Source organism: Bombus fervidus, chromosome 12 (assembly GCF_041682495.2).
Source record: "Bombus fervidus isolate BK054 chromosome 12, iyBomFerv1, whole genome shotgun sequence".
Classification (NCBI taxonomy): domain Eukaryota; kingdom Metazoa; phylum Arthropoda; class Insecta; order Hymenoptera; family Apidae; genus Bombus; species Bombus fervidus.
The window spans coordinates 4,143,452-4,163,592 of record NC_091528.1 but is presented as its reverse complement, the minus strand read 5'-3'; the positions used below and the strand labels follow the sequence as shown (position 1 = coordinate 4,163,592).

Here is a 20,141-nt window from a genome sequence, read left to right as displayed (position 1 = left end):
GGATCGAGCGTGTATCCACGATACGCAAGCTCCTCGGCATACGCATGAAATACAAATGCACGACTTGCAAACGATGATAATAATAATAATAATAAGTATACACTCTCCACGAATCGTCGCTTCTGTTCAAGTCCTTAAGAATAAATTTATTTACATCGCGGACACGGTATTTTATTCTTCGGTTATCTCCCGTTCGTCCTTTTAAAAAAATTCTCCATCATTTACATCGATCGAACTTATATATGTTCTCTTTTCCATTTTATTTACTCTCGTTCTTCGAAGAAAGAAACGGAAGCAACCTGTTCTCTAAAGAAACGTATTATTTTTCGTCCTAATCGAGGATTTATAGCTAAATTTAATCTAACAATTTTCAAACGAGCCCGTTTCACTCTTCGAAAAAATTCGATCGACAAACAAATTATTTAGTCGATAAAACAATGCCGTGCGTTCCGACGTTATTTCATTTGAAATTCTACATGATCAATTGTTTTCTTTTTCTCTCTCACTTGTTCTCTGTTTCGCTCTGTAATTCAATCTTGGTAAATAGCGAAACAGTTGCGTTACAATTATTACGCGTTATTCGCTGAACTGGAAACAATTAGCAATAAACGTCGTTTTTGTACCACACAGCCAAGAGAATACTAAAAATTTGATCTATTCTTCTCTTAAGGATTAGAAGGAGAAACGTGCTACAAATGAGAAGAAAATGATCTCGGTGCGAACGCTCTCTTTAAGAGGCAATAACGTATACGTAAACTGTGTATAATTGTAATACTCTATAAGTAGAACTTTGAATTACTCTCGGCTATGGATTAAAGTCGACACGATAAAATAGGCTCGTCATTCTTACCTATCGTGTAATAAGAATGAAAAATATTCTTACAATATTATTCGACGAACGACGAAGCGGGTGATATTTTATCGCGCCGAAAATCGTCTTGGAACATTTATTGCTAACATACAATTTTGTTTTTTTTCTCTCTCTTGTGTCTCGTTGACCAAACGTGTCAAAGGCATATTTGACAATAGTTGAAATACGATTCACGAATCTAAGTTTACATCTGATCGGCTTATCATTTATAATCAATAAATACATGTTTTTCTCCGTACACGTTTTCGAACTCGGAGTGCAATCTTCGATATGCACAATAAAAGAAGAACGATGAAGAAATGGTTATGCGTGAATTGTTTCAAAAATTCACAAACGACAGAGGTGGATCACCGTTTTGCGTTCTTATTGTTTACAATTATCAATGTGTCGTATTATTATAATTACCATTATTTTAATGTTAATTGATATTAATATTATTATTACTATAGCTGCTCGTTTTTAAGATAACGCAACAAATGCTCGGGTATGAAATACGCGTGAAAATTAGTGATAACATTTTTCTTTTTTTTTTTAAATCGATACAGTACGCACGGCCGTTCGCAAATATATTTGATAATATAATTCTATTATCGATTTCTCTTAAAAAATAATACCTACAGAGAATAGAGTCGAGTATTAACTGTGTGTTCGCTAAATATACGCATGGTTCCTTTATCTTTTGAACGAATGAAGATAATTAATGGAATCTTTCGTGTATTACCATTGCGCGTACTGCAACTTGTACCATTACTCTGTATTTTTTTTCATTTTAATATTTCTTACATTGTGTGGTGTAACGCGATTGTATAACCGTAGTGTGTCGAGTCATTCATTTGGTTTATTTTGGCATACAAAATAATTTTATTTACAGTCTGACAATAATATTAATCGTTTATCTATAGTCCTTTATGCTAAGTGGCGATAGTATAATTCGAATTACTTACTATATTATGCGGTTTTTTCGGCTATGTACATAACAAAACGGCACGAATAAATATCATTGGACATGGACCAAGTTTTTCTTTCAGTGTGCATGCTCACCGCTTCGCACAAACGATTCGTTTCTTAGGGACATTCGAACCTGTAGAAAATTCATCTTTAAAGAACAATCGATGGAGGTGGGATACTAAAAATATGTACAATTTGTACCATTAACATCTATGGAGCTACGGCGTTCTACGTTTTGATCATTGAAACGGAACATTTACTCTAAGATCTTGATTGATTCAAGGAAAAGAAAGAAATAAATAGTATGAAGATGCGGTAAGAAACGAAACTTTGTTAAATGCATCGTGAACGTAACAAAACTGAAATGATCAACTGAAACAATGATAATGAAAGTGTACTATTGAATAATAAAGTCCTTTCGCTACATCGATAAGAACGTCGCACAAAGCATTCGTGATCCGAAATTCACTGAACAGCAAAGAAAAACTTGTTACCTAAAATGTAAAACGTACAAAGATTATTCTATATCCGGCTTATTCGAACTTCAAATCTGTTTAATCACGTCCTCCCCCCCTGTCTAACGAATCGATCGACGATTAATTTAATAGTTGTGAAATTTACGATGCATTGTCTCGCGTTCTTCGATGCAAATAAAAACATGGCAGTTGAATGGAATAACAAATGGAAAGTTGGGAAAAGGTATTATTTAGCCCTCGAAACGAAATCACAAGTTCGACTTACATTGTATAGGCTCATGATTCAAAATATCATATCATTCAACAGTTCTAATGAACGATATATGTTTCTATGAAAAAATAAAGACGATCGTAGCAACTAACGATTAAATTTAAATATCGTGAACGATATATTACTCGTTTTCGTATGATAGATGCAAAATATCGGTACGATATTTGTTATAAAAAATTGGGAATCTGAGATCGATCCTGAGGGCTATGTTATCATAAGACGTATTCTTTCGATTATTTGCACATCGAGAATTAAAAGAATTCGTCTTATATTTCTACAAGATAGTAGAAAAAAGAAGGGAAAAAGGAAAGAATAAAAGGCGATGTTGTACAGATCGTAAGTAAAGTGAAAATCGCGTAATCCAATGATCAAGGACGAAGTGAAATTCCCTTTCTCCTTAACTTACTGCATATTTAATTTGACCTGAGTAAGATTAATTATTTCTCTTTCTTTTTAGTTTTTCGTTCTTTTCTCTAGTCGAAAGCATAAATCGCTGATCGATTTACGTTAAACTTTGGCTAACGTTAAGGCGTCGAGCTTGCGTCTTTTTGTGAATTCTCATCTTCGATGCAGCCATATATGAAGAACTGTTATAAGAATTATTCCCTTCTTATCGTAAACTTTGGATAGAATGCTGCAACGGATGAAGCAGACAGCTAACGAAGATCTATTCTCCTCTTGATCATCTGGGACGACTGTGAGAAACGAGGACGACGATGAAAGCTGCATTGCTTTGGAATCTCAACGCAGTTTCAAGGACGAAGAAGCAAAACGAGGTGAATTTTCCCCTTTCAGGATGGATATCAATCAGGTCACTTCGGAGCACTTCCTGAAGAGACTTTTACCGACATCCTCTTCTACTGATGTCCGGATACTACGACGTGTGAGACTGCTGAGATTGTGATAGCTTGTTGGAACTTTTGTGATGGCTAGATGTGTGTTTCTCCTGAAAATACAAAGAGAACTGTGGTACTCCAATCCTTTTATAATACCTCAAAAGAAATTTTTTAAAAAACTAATAATACATTGGTCGGTATTTCCTTGGTAGAATGTTTCAGAATTATTTGATGTTGTTGGTTTACTCCCTATTTGATCATTAAACGCTGAAATTCCTTCCCGTTATTTTTTCTTCTTTTCTTGACGATCATAAAAGAAACAGATGAGGAATACGTTAATTTACGTCAGCCTATTATAGAAATTGAATTAAAAGAAATTAACATTAATAAGATATGCTGATTAAACGTTATCGATTGCGATTACATTTTTCGTGGCGACGCATAATTTAGGAATTAATGAATGAACACGTATTCCTCAATGCATGTTTCAGACACGTGATAAGTGTTCGCATAGCTATATGGATGAGTTACAGGTATTCAGTTAAAATAATTATGAATCCTAATTAGTGTTTTTAAAAAAAGACGCAAATGAATTCCAATTTTATGGATGCGACTAACTGAGAATTAAATCGAGAAACATCAAGTGACTTCATGAACGAATGATATTAAAGCTTCTATACGGAATGCGGATGAATATTATATATATTCAAAAAGAGCAAATAAAAAAGTGTAATAAAGCCAAGTAAACGTCATAGTATTGCTAATAGATCGCACCCAATTTTATCACCCCCCCCCCACAAATTTAACTTGCTATCTGTGAGAATTAAATGAAATGCAAATTAGAGCATAATCTCGAAAGAAAAAAAAAACTGAATACATGCATACAACATAAGAAGCTTGGTACGGCGTGCATGCTCATGCAAAATTACACGCACACACAATACACTCAAATATAAACTACAACGATAACAATAGCATCGATGTTTCGACGATAATTTGTAGGCAAACATTACAAGTACCCTCCACCAAGCGAGATAAAAATCAAATAACATGTTTTGTGTATCGAGATATTTTTGACGTGTCTCTTATATACTAGAAATACTACTAATTTACACGTATGATAGCGTATAAAAATGAAGAACTTTTACGCATGATAATAATCTTATTACATACTGATAGCTGTGATATAATGTTAGTACACAAAAAAGATGCGGCGATATATGGTGTGCGATTATTATATCTAAAATATATTCATATATGCAAGTATATACATGCGCAGAATCATGTATCATAGTATATGTGTACATATACTAATATGTTTTTTTTATATGGTGTGTTAAGAAAGAGACAAAATAATCACTAAGGTACTTTTCGTTTCCACAGAACGTTTATTTCCGATGATTATTTCTTTTCTTGGTCGAACACATGATGCGTACGATTCCTGCCGTAATAATACGTAATTAGTCGCGACGGGCTTGAACAGTTTAATTTTATAAAATTATATATAATATTATCCTTCTTTTTCTTCCTTTTTTTTGACAAATCGATAGCTTTGGACGATCCAAATAAGGAAATTTCAATTCTACTTGTGAATATCCACAGTATGTATATATATATGTAGACAGGTAACATCGAATGAGTGGTACATTTTACAAAAATAATAACATGGGTATGTGTAATTTCTAATGAATGAAGGCCCCAAAATTTTTAAGCGTATAATTAGAAATGTAGTATCGCAAGATTCTATATTAAAATACACATCCGTGAACGCCTAGAGTCTATTATAATAAGAATATGGCAGGGAACGTACGCGACAAGTGATAGAGATATACATTGTGTACAGTACTGATGCAGTGTTCGCAAAATTTTACACGTCTGGTGTTCCTCTTCTACGAGTTGAATAGTTCATAAATTTTATATCACTCGTGTCGATCGCTGGTCACATGCGTGGGCTCGTATATCGTTATTACTATTATATTAATATAGATAACTCTCTTTCAACTTCTTACTATCGGAGAGTACAAAACCTATATAATTTACCTTAGCAATTATTTTGTCTTTATACGACTTGTACAATTTTTTAGGTAGGCCGATCCTGTTGATTTTCTCGCAGTTTCTCACTAGTAATCTCTTTTTTCTTCTTTGATTCTTTCAGTTTTTTTGTTTAGACATCACACATAGATCCTGCGAATTCTGCGCAACACTCCTTTTTCATTTTTTTTTTCTTTTTTCGTTTACAGTGTTGTTTTGGATTACATTTATTATCGTTGGATTAAAGGCTAGGTCTAAGAGGTTCTTGTTCTTTCCATTTGATGCTTTAAAACATATTCAGGAAGAACAAAGCATCAATGTGATTGTTCAAATAAGACACTAAATTTTCATAATCAAAGTAAAAATATATTTAATATTCGTACAATCATAGTCGTTACCGATAAAGTACTAAATTGCACGGTGAAATTCATGCGTTGATTACGATTAATAATAATCGAAGGAGAAAATTTTGGAAAATAAAATGTTTACATATAATATCAGTATTTAAAGTATAATAAAATTCAAATCTTTGCGCACATTCTTCCTGAATGTTTCTTGTCTTCCTTTTACTTTTCTTCTTTTTTATCTTTTTTCCCCTAAATTAAATTATATATATATATATATATAATATAAATATATATATATATATATATCATTCTACAATACGACCTGACAAAATTCAGTGATTCGTACTGACTCGAATTCATCCGTGATATTTGTTCGTAACATATTCTACGAAAGGCCCACGATAAAGTTTAAAAGTATACACGTGCCTTTGAAAAATAATTTCTTCTGCTGTGCAAATTTCTATACACTGTATTCATCTCTTTACACACAAGTCATTCGATTTACACGCGAAATATTTACTCGCTAAGAAAAAAACTTCACAGTTTCCTTTTCTTTTTAAATTCTTTTCCTCTATTTTAAACTACAACTAAACATTCTTTTTCTTTTATTTTTTAAATACAAGACATTCTGGTCTCGCTAAAGAAGTAAGATATAAAACAAACTACAGAATTTTGCACTGAGAAGTCCAGAAACAGGCAACGATCATAATAATCACACAGTATACATGTAATAATCTAAATTCAAAATACTAGGTTCCTAATTGTGACAATAATTATAACAATAACAACAAGGACATCGATTGGTGCCACAACGCTTAGTGGCCCGATAAATTTTTGTTTGTCACAATGGCTGCACGATACGCGCGTGTATATTTTATGTAAATACAAACGCATTCTTAATAGATAATATATATCTCTTTAAATATATTAATCACACTATCTCTCGTTTTTTTGTTATACATTCCTGAGATAATATTCATTCTATATTTACTTTGTTGCTTATATATATATATATAATATATATATATATTTATACTATACACATATGATATATATGATATATATTATACACATATATAATATACATATATAATATATATATTATACATACATATAATATATATATATTGTCCAACATGCCATTCATATATTGTTAAGAATTGAATAGGAGAGAAAAAATGAGAAAAAAGGTCTACGCGCGCCTACAATTATTACAAATAAATATAAAAACAATCTACATATACACTTAAAGACGCTTAGTGATCAAAGCTGAAATTATTGTACAAGAGAACGTAAAAAATAAAATCTTAGGTAGGAAAGTTCTTAAGTAGTCGCACAAATAGATGGACCATTTTGTTTTGTAATGCTTAAACTCTGAATGAAGAATTCTCTCTTCAGATTCAGAGAACTTAACATGAACAAATCTGATCGTCTCTTCATCGACATCTAAAAAATTGAAAAGCTAAATAATATCTTTATCCCGTCGCATGTTTCCATCTCGTTAACCCTCATAAGCATGCCATCCTCTTAACTCTATAAATGTTAGTAAAAACACTCTCTTTATACATTCGTGTTTATCTGATTGGAAATACTATTGATGTGTAAGAAACGAGTAAACAACGTAAGGATGTGCTCATCGGTTTTTAATAGGAAACTACGTACGGGTAAAGACATACGTACAGTTGTTCTGATTTTTTAAGGTTCGATATAGATGAATTGTGATTTTGCGTCAGTAACGCTGAGTAATTCGACAGAATAGGTAACATGTAACATGATCAAATTAAGAAGTCGTCCTACATGCAAAAATGAGTCAAAGATATAGAAATTGTAAAATTTCTCAAGCAAAAAATAATAAGAAAAAACATAGCAGGATTTAATTTTCTGTAATCTACAAAAAAATGATTCTACAATCTGCATCAAAGATAAATATAGATTAAGAAATGATTCTAAAGAACACAGACAATATAGCGTCCAAATTTCCTTAAAAATTGTGAGAAAACTTTCTAGCCTTAGAAATGACATTTCAAATAGCGATATTATGATCTAATCAACACTCTATCATCAAAAATATAAAAGTTGTCGAATAGCAGCTCTTCTCAGCAAAGTATCAATAATAATGCACAACTCGTCTAAATCAGACCTTAACCAAATTATCAATCGCGATTTTCTGACCAGACTTCAATGGCCGCGTATTCTAATTCGGATACGAGAGATAAATGAAAAAAAAATCGCGATATTAATAAATCTATAATTATCCTGTACTAACAATGAGAGCAAATTCTACGAAGTCCATTACTTCATATCGCATCTATTATAATCGTAATTATATTTCACAATTTTTGCTTAACATTCTACGCCGCACATTAACAAACGGCAGTCATATACAGAAGTCGCATCTTTTTTGAATTGTTGTTCCAACTTTCGTAATTATAGAATTATTTTTCTTTTCATACTATCAGAATTAATGCAACTTCCTATTGCACGCAGAACAACACGATAATAACCCTTTGCGTTCCTTTCGAATCCTACGATAATCTAACAATAAATGTGCTATAATAATTACAATATCGTGGTGCATTGTATTCGTTCTTCTAGATATGTTTTAAATCATATACATATAAAATGTTCGATGGAGAGTTCAGTTCAATGCTAGAATAAGAAAGGGATAGTATTGAAAGTATCGCACAGAAAGCTTAGCAAATATTAGCTTCAGCTGACACGAAACGACAAAAAGATAAATCGGACTGCAAAGGGTTAGTCGGAAAGAATCTTTGTTAATATTATTCTACCCGCGCATAAAAACAACGACGATGTAATACACATGTTAGTTTCAACAAAATTATATGTACCTTTACAAATACATACACTTTTAAATTCGTATTAATAATACATTTATGTTTTTCTGATCACTCTCAATCACTTCACTGCATACGATTATACATTAATTCTTTTTTCCTTTTCGTATTTCTTCTTTGTAATTTTTTTTTTATTTTTATTTGTAATTTATTAAATTTTTTATAGTTTTTAAGTAACCTCGTAAGTTGTTCTAGCCATATTACCCGTTTATGCAAAGATTTGATTTCATATGAACGCAACACTCTGCACACCACCCTTTCTCCGAAATCCTTTGCTAACAAAGGAATTGTTTTTTTTTCAACTAACTCGTACTTTATTCGATCGAGCAGTTTCGCAACAAATTTACTAATTAGTTATAATTAATATGATACATACACAATAAGAAAAAGAAATAAGGTTGAAAGAAGTTACTCCCCTTTTTTCTAGATTTTTTTTTAGCATTCTCTATCTATCGACATTTGACCATTAGCGCAAAACATAATTACTTTCTGAATTCTGATCTGGCAGTGTTTCGTACATTAATATTCACGACAACCTTTTCGACAATATCGAAGTACTCTACTCGCAAGTTCTATGTGTATCATACTAGCCTGTGATCGCTAACATAAATACTATAGTGCACCTATGTTTTCTTTTTCCCCTTGTCTCTACCTTCTTTTTTCGACAAAAAAAGACATTTTAACGTGAAACAAAAAATGACTAATAGTTCTGAGAATTGTATCTTCCATAATATATAATTACTATATATAATTTAGAATATATACAATAAAGAAAATGATTGTCGTGAAATATTCTCCTTTTTTCTTAGATTCAAGGACCTACCTTCAAAATATCTCATAATCAAATAATTCTTAATTGATTTGACAAAAAAGTAATTGAAGAACTTCTACAGTGTTCTTGAGTAAAATAAAATGATCTGATATTTTCATTTCCTTACTACATATAGCAAGTCAATTCGCGACATCGTCGTCTTCGTGATGCAGTTACTTTATCTTCCCTAGGTCGCGTGGATCTCACAAGACTTTTGACTTTTCGTTTTTGCTCCTCAATGAAGGCTCACACTCATTTAACTACTCTAAGGAGCTGCGCTACAGGTACAAAGGTAGAAAGATCGAAATGATAAATTTTAACACTAGGGGAATAGAGATCGTTCGACATGCTGCTACTTCTACCATTCACAAACTGGAAGGGAGCAGAGAGGATAGAGGTAAAGGTGTATTCCTTCAAGATCGAAAATTCATTCTACGGGAATCTCCAGCCACTTCTTTTCCTCGTTTTCCATTATATTATTCAGCCCCTAAAACTCCAAACTGTCTTCTCTTATAAAACAAACAACATTTATTATTTTTTCTTTCAAAACCTTTTTATGACTTACGATATTACTGTATCTTTCATACAAAGATACTTCAATTAATATTCTATATCACTTACACAAAGATATTCAATGATTATACACAATCAATGGAATATTCAATGAATGCTGAGTATAGCAAAATGAATTCTAAAATATCGCATGAGAAAATTGAACGTATTTAAAAAATCAACTAACATAATGAATAGGAAGAAAACAATTAGAGGACTGAGAATCGTAGTGATATAAATCAGTTCACTAGTATTTTTCATAAAATATCGTTCTGTGTTTATTAATATAAAAAGACTTAATGAATTATGAAATTTTTATGATGCGTGATAGGATAATGCTTTTCGGAGTTGAAGCGCCTATGACTAAATCTAAATTTTCAAAATTTGAACTTATACTACCACGATTCCCAGTCCGTCAATCATTTGATATAAAAGAAAATGGAGCAAGAAGTGGCTGCAGTTACTACCGCTACTTTGGAAGCTACCTCTGAAGTCCACTACAAGACAGGATTTCTGTACGAATGTTATTCCGGTGGTGGAGGTGGTGGTGGTGAGGAACTGGGAGGTGGTCCGCTCGGTAACGGTGGTGGTGTCTTGGGTTCCTGCCGAGCAGACGGAACTGAGATCATGCTTTGATTTTGTCGTATATTCATTGATAAGGATGGTGGCGGTACAGACGTATCGATAGCACCGTCTGGTGTCATAATGACGTTACCCGCCGGATACATCGGGTACTGTTGCTGATATTGTGAATAGTACATGACAGGATCGTAAATGTATCCGGCAGGGTTGAACATCGAGGGTGGCGGGTAATTAGCAAAGAAATAAGAATCTGGTTGGGTCTGATTTACGTGACCAGCCCTCGAGTAGCCTGGATCACCACGAGCCGAGGATGGATGAGGATGATGCGGATTGCGGACATTGTTACTATTGTAGGTGTCTTGCTGATAGTAGCCGTCGCGCTGGCCGGGAGCACTGTAATGGCCCGCCGATCCTGCTGGTGGTGGACCACGCCCGATATATTGGCGGCCGCCTCTACCGCCTCCACGTACCTTGTTATTGCTGCCTGAACTATAGTGTCTGCCGTTCTGCCGTTCGCCTAGTCGGTGTTGCCCGTAACCCGCCGAGGAGACCTGCGATTGCTTCTTCGTTGGCGGAACACTAGTCGTTGGACTCTCCTTCATTTCAGAACGATCGCGCTTCCGACTTTCGTTCGTGAACTCTGGAACGATGCTGCTCGAACTGCTCGTCGTCGAGGGCGCGCCGGAACTCCTCGAGATTCCATCCGTTCTGATTTTTATCTTTAGTGGAGCCTGAACCACGGATTGACCCGGTGAACTAGATACACTGTCCGTACCCTTCAGCCTTTCCTTAGGAATAATGATTTTGATACTAGTGTTTTGAGGCGACTTGTTCTTGTCAGTTGGCACTGTAGTCGCACCGGTGCTTCCTGTCGATTCTGTGCTCAGATTCAATTTGTCTTTAGGAATTGTGATTTTGATAGGTACAGCAGGCACAATCTCTTCTCCCTTTTCTTTATCCTTCTCTCGATGCTTTTCTTTATCCTTGTCTTTATGTTTGTGCTTGTGCTTCTCTTTACTCTTCTCCTTGTCTTTATGTTTATGTTTCTCCTTCTTTTTCTTCTTTTCGCTCTTGTGATGCTCCGATCTCTTTTCTTCTACAGGGGGTGCGACGATTATGGTTGTCGATGTTGGTACAGAGAGAATGGATTCTGTATTTGTTTGTACGGGGCCAGAGAGAGCACTTATATCTACGGTCGAAGCTATCATTGGTTCGGTAACCGATGATAGAGGCATACACTGACTTTGAACGGGTTCCTGCTGTGCGAGCAACATCGAATGAGATATCGATGGTTGATGTTGAGGTTGTGGTGGTTGTTCATGTTGAAGTTGCTGCTGCTGCTGTTGCAACTGTTGTTGTTGAAATTGTTCCTGATGAACTTGCTGTTGAGGTGGTATTTGACTAAATTGTTGCATATTTTGTAATAACGATGGCATGGGTGCTAAAGGTTCCTGAAGCAAAGCACTTATACTTTGAGCAGATTTCATGGGAGATAAATATTCTCCTTTAATCTGATGTTCAGCCTTTATTGGTATATCTGTTTTATACGTTTCTTTTTTAATTTGGAATTCTTGAGACTCCTGCTTCACTAGGTTAGTATCCAGTCCATTCGTCAAACCCTGCTGATTCGACGATATCTGTTGCTGTGTAGGTATTGTGCTAAAACGTGATATCGTTGGTTCAGAATCAAAAGGTTTAATGAGCTCCGGTGGTTTCATATCATTTGCGATTTGAGTCGCTCTACCATTCGCCGATGGATTGTCTCTAATAGGTTGTATCAGTTCTGGTACTCTACCGAGCATCTTAACTGCCTCGAAACTGGACGTATCATCCACTTTTATTTTCACTTGCTGTCCACTTTCGCTAGTGCTACACGTACGATGCCTTTTATGCGACGTTGCAGAAACATCGTTAGCCGATCGTTTAACCGATTGCGTTTCTTGTTGCTGCAAACCTGGTGGACTTGCGAAAGGTGATACTAAATTAAAGCCTATCGATGTGTCTGGTACGCGTTCTTGCTTAGGAACTTTTGCAGCCGAAGGCGGCGTCTTTTGTTTAGTCTTAAGCCTCTGTGAATGAGATTCCCGAGGCGTTGGTCCTTTCTCTGGACTGAATAGCGATTTTGGCTTATTAGGGGGGGTTTGTAACACACTCTGTTGGATATCGGACGAACTTTTGTCTGTGTCATCATGCCGTGGTCGTTTTTCAGTTTTTGGGTCATCAAGATTATTCAACGATGATAAACTCGACGACTGAGAATTACTATTTTTAATCGTGTCCTTTAATATCTGTGATACACCATGAGCTGTATGTTGACTGGATATTGTCTTCGAAGATAATGTTTTTTGACTAAGCAATGAAACGGAGCTACTCGGAGACTTTTCTTGTGAAAATGAACTCTGGCTAGTAGTAAGCTTCACATCGGTCGGCACTGCACCAGAACTAACTTGTAACTTTTCTGACTGATTGTATTTTATATGATGTGACGATGGCTTCTGTGTATTTGAACTATATGGTACGTCAAGCGTCGGTTTAGGTGGAAGTATTGACTTCTCAATGAGCTTTCTAACCTCTTCACACCTCTGTTCCAACGTATCAGACTTTCTTTGCCGATCGACTCTAGTTGGATCTGGATATTTATATGGCTTTTGTTCACTATCTTTCCTATGCTCTACTGGTTTATGCCTTGGATCATACATTCTTTTATCATGACCCTGATGTTTACTTTCTACTCCACTTAATCTGTGCAGACTATGATTATTATTACTAAGTTTCTCCTGTATATTCCCATGGGGCGTTGGCTCTTGTAATGATCCAACATCCGATCTGTGAGTAACGGAATCAGTTATAGAATTATCCAAAGTTGGTTCCTTCGGTACGGCATGACTGTGAGAATGGAGGGCACTACCACTACTACTACTACTGCTACTTATACCAGTGTTCGAATTGTACTCTCTTTGTAACCTCTGTCTATTGGGATCACGATTTGGTTCCCTAGCTTGAGTACTACTCGAATGCCTCTGGGGTACTGGTTGTCCAACTTTCATATCTGGTCTATGATGATGATTATGATGAAGTGTTTTCTGTCCAAGAGGCAACGGATGTTTGTTCAGCACATTTGTACTAGATACAGGTTTATGGTGATGAGAATGATGCTTATTAATATCCGACACATGACTTTGCGCAACTGATGCCGGAACTGATGCCTTCTCTCTTTCCAAACGCTCGCGTTCTTTCTTTTCTCGATATTCCCGATAATCTACAGGAGGTCTCGCAGGTGCGGCGGCGTTTTGTTTCTTTTCTTCTTGTTTCTCCACGAGATGAGGTCGATTTGCGTGGAATGTAGGTCCACCATCGGCCGTCGTTGCAGGAGATTGTACCCTGCGAGGTTCCGCATCCTACACAAAATATTAAGTAAAATTATCCAATAAATTGAACTTATTATATTAACTTTAATGTAGGATAACAATTCTTCTGTAGTAGTATTTAATATGATATTATGATATAATATATTTAATAAAAGTGCTTACAAAGGGTGAGTTCGGTAAACTGGGATGATTAATGCTTGGACTTTGATTAGCAGATATGCTCATTATTTTTCTTTTCAATCTTGACGGGCACTTATCAAATATATGGAGGAATTCTGCTGTAAGCTCTTGTAATAGTTCGGATGTCACAGTTCTGTCGACGTACCAGAACCAGTGCTTCCCTTCCGTACTTTGTGGTATCTGTAAGCAAATAATCATCATATTATAATTAGCCAAATACTTTTCCTAAATCATATTAATAATACTTACCTCCCAATTAGACCATTTACATGCAAGATGAATGCAAAAGCAGGCAACTACCGTTGGCTTGTACTGCAGACACATGGTTGTTAAATGTAAACTAAAAAGAAAAAATTATCTTATAAATTTCTTTTATGAACAGTGAACAGTGAGGACGAATTCTTCGTCAACGTCTTTTTTCTTCTTTTTTCTTTTTCTTTTTGACGAAATATAACCCAGGGTATAAAAAGAACTGTACTATAAAATCAAAGTACTAGTTCCATTAAACATGGGTAATATCGGGATAAAACCAGGACGAATTTCTTACGATTCGTTGAAAATAATTAATAATATTTCCAATTATATCTTCCGTAAACGGAATTTAATTCCAAAGAGTACGTTTCCAAAACAGTTAAAAAAACAGCATATGTGAATGTGATACTTTTTCGTAATGAGCTACACAAAAATTTGCGTACAAATGTTATTAGCTAAAGCAATATGCGATGTTTTTCTACATAATAATTATAAATGTAAGCCCTATAACACTCTGTTGTATCGTAACAAATTTACCGAAGTTTGCCCCAACATAATCCCATGATAGAGAGAATTTTAATTTAGTTATCTTATGCTATATATAGACTTGAAATTGAACACTAAAGTTATCAGAATTTCTGAAACTTTTTTGTTTGAGAACGCATTATTTCAGGAAATAAAATATCTTATAAATTTGCGCTAAAAATTATTTCTTAGTAAAGAAAAATATATATATCTTCAAAAATGATTTCTTTGTAACAACAGAGATAGATTAAGGCTTAATCTACATTGATTATTTAGTCGTAATTACAATCTGTTCAAATATTGATTAAATAATATTTGAATGGATTATAATAAGACTATGCCCGTACCATAATTTTACTATTTGATTACTATTGTAAAATATAATTTAATGGTATAGCTAATTATCATTCTTTTATCATTAAATGTTTTTGGACATTCACTCGTCATTACATTAATTCCACATTCATTTCACTCATGCTTAATTTATTTTGTGCATCTACTGCTTAAAAATAAGTGTATGTAAATATAAAAATAAAAACTGGACAATATATACCGTAATGTAAGAGAAAACGATCAGTCCTTAAGAATATTTCATTTACCTTCAATTAAGCAATCCTCATCGTGAACTTAGTTTACGAAATAAACTTCGTTTCGCTTTGGCATACGTTCTCTTTAGAATCAGACATTACCGCGACTGCAACGCAACATTCCTCCCCAAAAGTTACTGTTGACATTTAAACATTCACATTAGAACTGAAGAAAAAAGTAAATGAAGTCAAAGTAAACTTTTCTATACTAGATTTCTATTTCATTTTCATGCTTTGATGTAATATTTCAAATTCATTCATTCAAAAATGTTCCCTTTGAAGCAAAGAATTGTATTATTTATCAAAGATATTTGCACAATTTTATTCCACGTTTACTTTGCTTTCTAAGAAAGATATAGGTCAGAATGTTGCGCCAGTGGCTATTGCCTGACAGTCTTAGCTTGGAAATATAACCCAGCTGGCATCTATTTGACCAGAAGACTGCTAAGAGTAAGTGATACTAGGAAATAATGTGTAGCCACCTGTTAGATGCCATGAAGTATGAAGTCTGGGCTAAGTCCTTGCTCGCTGCAAAAAAAATGCAAACATTTAACTAAAATATTTTATAAACAATATCTAAAGTTGTAAGATTTTTTAGTTTACAATGTCATCTAAGCTTATCATTACAAAATCAATATCTTCACAAAAAATATAGAAAAAATGTAAATGTAGTAAATTAATATTATACAATCCTTTTTAAACATAACTTATATACCTTTAACCAGTTGACAACATCTAACAACATGTGTGTGGGGATGGTCAATGGCGACATCAAACCCCAATGTTTGTAGTAGAACATTTTCATTGAACACCAGATCTTGAGCTTGCTCAAGGTATTGCTATAAATCAAAATACATTGCAATAATTAAATTTATCATTAACTACATACATGTTACTATTGATATTAATCTCTTTTATTTACCTCAGATCTGACATCAGGTGGGGGCTGATCTCTGTGGAGACACATGTGTGCCATTTTGATAACATGTTCTAACTTGCGTGGTTGTTCTTCTACTTTTGCTGCTAAAAATAGTGCTGCTGCTGCAATTGCATTCCTGTGGAAATGTGACAGCGAGTGGAATACATAAAATCTGTGCATATACACTATTGCTGTGTTGATACATAATTGTGACCTATATTTATCTAATTCAGGAAAATACTAAATAAATAATGTATTATTAACATATATATAGTATTTATAATTAATTATTTACTACATTTATTAAAGTTATATTAAAGTTATATATGTATTGTACAAATTTCAGGAATATTTGTGCTATACAACATAAATCATGGACAACAACCTTTCTTATTACAATCCATTAAAAAAAAAATTTTCTGACTTATCTTATTATATCTTATTATAAAGATATTGTTATATAATTACTTCAAATAACTACAAAAACAGTATTTAAATTGTTTAGGAATTAATATGTAAACAAATAAAATAATAAAAATAATATATTACACTAAATATTTTTCATTGGAATATTAACCACATATTTATATAATCTCTTAATATCTAAAAAATATCTCAACTTCCCATAATAACAAATATAAATAAAAATTACTAAAACAATAAACATAATTGAAACACAGTTCTTAATGATTATTTTTAGATTATTAAATTATATGGTAAGATTAAAAAATGGAGGGCACAACAGATTATATGTAAAAATTTTTATTTAATCTCTATATTACATTAATATGAAAAACTTGGTCAAATAAATCACATAATTTTGATGCATATTCTTGATTTTCATCTGTAATTTACTTATGTTAAGATCTTCATTTATGCTTTCTATTATATTATTAATTTTCATATCTTAATTATTTGTTATTTTACTAAAAGGAAAATATACAAATGAAGAATTTAGAACAAGTTACAATACAAAAAACATAGAATAATACGAAAAACAAATATTACACTATATATTAGACATCATTAATGTATTTTGCCTACAATAAGTATTATTATACATGCACTACAGAAAAGTAAAACTACAATTTACTAATATGACTGTCTTTAAAAGAGTTCGACATTTGTAAACTTTTAATTTCAAATAATATGAAGACTATGTTGAAGTTCTCACAATTGGAAAGATAATTAATATGTTTATGATCTTTATAAATATATATCTGAAACATAAAAATATTATAGGAAATAGAAATAGAATTTCTACATACTACATTGGGAAAATATAGCTAAAATATTTCTGAAATAGAAAGTATTATTAAATATCTAGTATTATTAGTACAAGTTTAATGCAAAACTAGTTTAAATTTCATAGCTAGTTAATAAGTTAGTACGTGTTAAATTTACTATATTACTTTTTATGTAAGCAAAATAGCATCTGATCTGTTTGCAATGGAATCGTTCACATTTAATTGTTTTGGTACAGCATGATTTTGAGAATGAAGAATACTACTTGTACAAAATTTCTATTGTGCCCTCTTTTTAACCTTTATCAATTACTTCTATTACTTCTTGTACTGATATAAAGAAACGTCAACAATGCATTATGGTGTAGCATTGACGAACCACCTCCAATCCCGATTTGATTTTAAGCACGCACACATATATATACACATGTGCATTTATATACATATATGTACATACATATATAAATGGAAAATATAAGAAATAATATAATTGCGTAAAAAATATAAGCAAAAATTGTATTTCTGGTTGGTACTACTGTCAAACATAGCTTGGCAAACAATGCTACCTTTCCATGACCCTATTCTCTGTCCTCCTTTTGAATACTAAAATTCTAATAAGCACGTTTATTGACTAGCATTATTCTATTATCAATATGAATATACCGAATAGCACAAAAATTCCGAAATCCAGCGTATACCAAAGGTAACGTAGTAAAGTTCAATATGGAGAATCGTAATCATGACGCGTGACCTCTTCTTTCGCACGTCACTCATGTTTACAACAAGATAGGAATTTCACGTGAATACCGAAATTTCAAGTATTAAAAGATAAATGTGTACAGAGAAACTACTCACGTAATCGTATATGATAGTTTGGGCGTGATTTTGAATTGATAGAAAGAATAAAGGAAACGTAAAACGACAATGGGGATAGGGGGAAAGGGAACTTGAGAAACACGCAACTAAACATGCATTCGTTAAAGGATACACCACAAGCCGCTGTCCCATATCCTGAATGAAATTCGCTGCCTGCTGCCTGTAGCTCAGTTCCTTATCCGCATCGATGCCGGATCTTCTGCTCGGCGTATTTGTTAGCTGTTCTTTTGTAAAGTACCATTTTTCGTCAGCCGCCATTTATATGTACACACAATTCGGTACTAACGATGCGCACTTCACAGTGGTCAACTTAACTGGCGGCGAGCACACAATGCACTAACAGCAACACGGTGAAAACTTACCATCACTACGCTAATCGAATACCGCCCCCAGTTCATACCAACTTTGTTACAGTGAAACATAACCACACATAGCGAATAAATATTTCTCTTTGTAATATGAAGTTACTTTTTCATAAATACTTCAAATTGCCTTCTCTATTATTTTTCTCTATTATTTTCCTCGTTTATTTTATACAATATGCACTTTATATTGGAAAGGTTCCATTTTGAATATTGGAAATGGCGTACTTTTTTTTTTTTTTTTTTTTTGTTGTTTGGTACGTATGCAACTTCACGACACTGCTTTGGAATCGTGCAGCAAATGAAATACTACCAACTTGAGAAATTTTTTTGTAGGCGTTTGTACACACGAAACTTGGAGATATTGTTAAAATTAGTTTATGGACGTTTTATTTGTTTAATAGTTTACAAAACTAGTCTTTTTTCCGTATAATAGTCGTAACAAATTAATAGAATCAATTTTTCGATAATGCATCACAGTTACGAGATTTATTTTTTAAGATTCGTCATGAAAACTGCTGCATTTTTACGTAAAGTTCTGTAGATTTGTTATTTATAATTAAGATAAAGTTTAGAGCTCGATATACGTTAAACATTCAGGATAATCAATTATATACGACATTATTTACTGTACGGAAATATCTTTCGAATTTTCTATTCTTATATTATCGTACACCACATGAAAAAACTTGATTTTTATTTTTTGGCAGGCCATGAGGTTGGTTATGGTAATAATACTATTACTCTTTCGAATAGTTTTAATTGCAATAACAAAAATAAAAATTCTGTAATATCTTATCTTGCTTGAGGTACTAAGGTTATTTAACCTTGTCACAACATTTGTGCACTTATAAAATTTATCCCATTTCATTAAAAATAAAAATTGTAAAACGTTACTCTTGTCGATGTGTTGCACAACAAGTTGTAATATCTTCTGAACACCGACGAATGTAATAAATGTATACTTGAATTAATTTAAACTAAATATCAATACAATTCTGTATAGCAAACACGTTGTAGTGGTTAACTGTAAACACACGTGTGTATCGTAAATTCAACTTGGCTAATATTTTATGACCAACGTCATAACCTACCTGAATTTTTTCTCAATCTACGATAGATATGAATCACGTAGTTTATCAATTAGAAATTTTAGAGCTTTAAACTCCCGGAAGTGACGTCATGATCGTTGAGCTAGTAGTTGTGTTCGCAGCCAATGTTACCCCCGTAGTAGCGTCCCGTTATCTT

At 33.2% G+C, this 20,141-nt stretch overlaps 1 protein-coding gene across 3 annotated transcripts; it reads right to left on the bottom strand.

Annotated features, from left to right (window-relative positions):
* Nucleotides 1-1,691: 1,691 nt before the first annotated feature.
* On the bottom strand, nucleotides 1,692-20,127 carry LOC139993030 (uncharacterized). 3 transcript variants are annotated; one of them, XM_072014410.1, is made up of 8 exons: nucleotides 18,644-19,928; nucleotides 16,415-16,625; nucleotides 16,208-16,331; nucleotides 15,975-16,020; nucleotides 14,378-14,468; nucleotides 14,111-14,308; nucleotides 11,051-13,978; nucleotides 1,692-3,512 (listed from the first exon to the last, which is right to left on the bottom strand). In XM_072014410.1, exons 1-8 carry the CDS (start codon nucleotides 18,787-18,789, stop codon nucleotides 3,441-3,443), a joined length of 3,816 nt encoding a protein of 1,271 aa, XP_071870511.1. In that variant the 5' UTR covers nucleotides 18,790-19,928; the 3' UTR covers nucleotides 1,692-3,440. The 3 variants fall into 3 exon arrangements, with proteins under 3 accessions (XP_071870511.1, XP_071870510.1, XP_071870512.1); XM_072014409.1 differs by lacking the exon at nucleotides 1,692-3,512 and adding an exon at nucleotides 19,988-20,127 and having other exon boundaries at nucleotides 6,329-13,978; nucleotides 18,644-19,920; XM_072014411.1 differs by lacking the exons at nucleotides 1,692-3,512; nucleotides 15,975-16,020; nucleotides 16,208-16,331; nucleotides 16,415-16,625; nucleotides 18,644-19,928 and adding an exon at nucleotides 15,505-15,968 and having other exon boundaries at nucleotides 6,329-13,978.
* Between the last annotated feature and the right edge of the window lie 14 nt (nucleotides 20,128-20,141).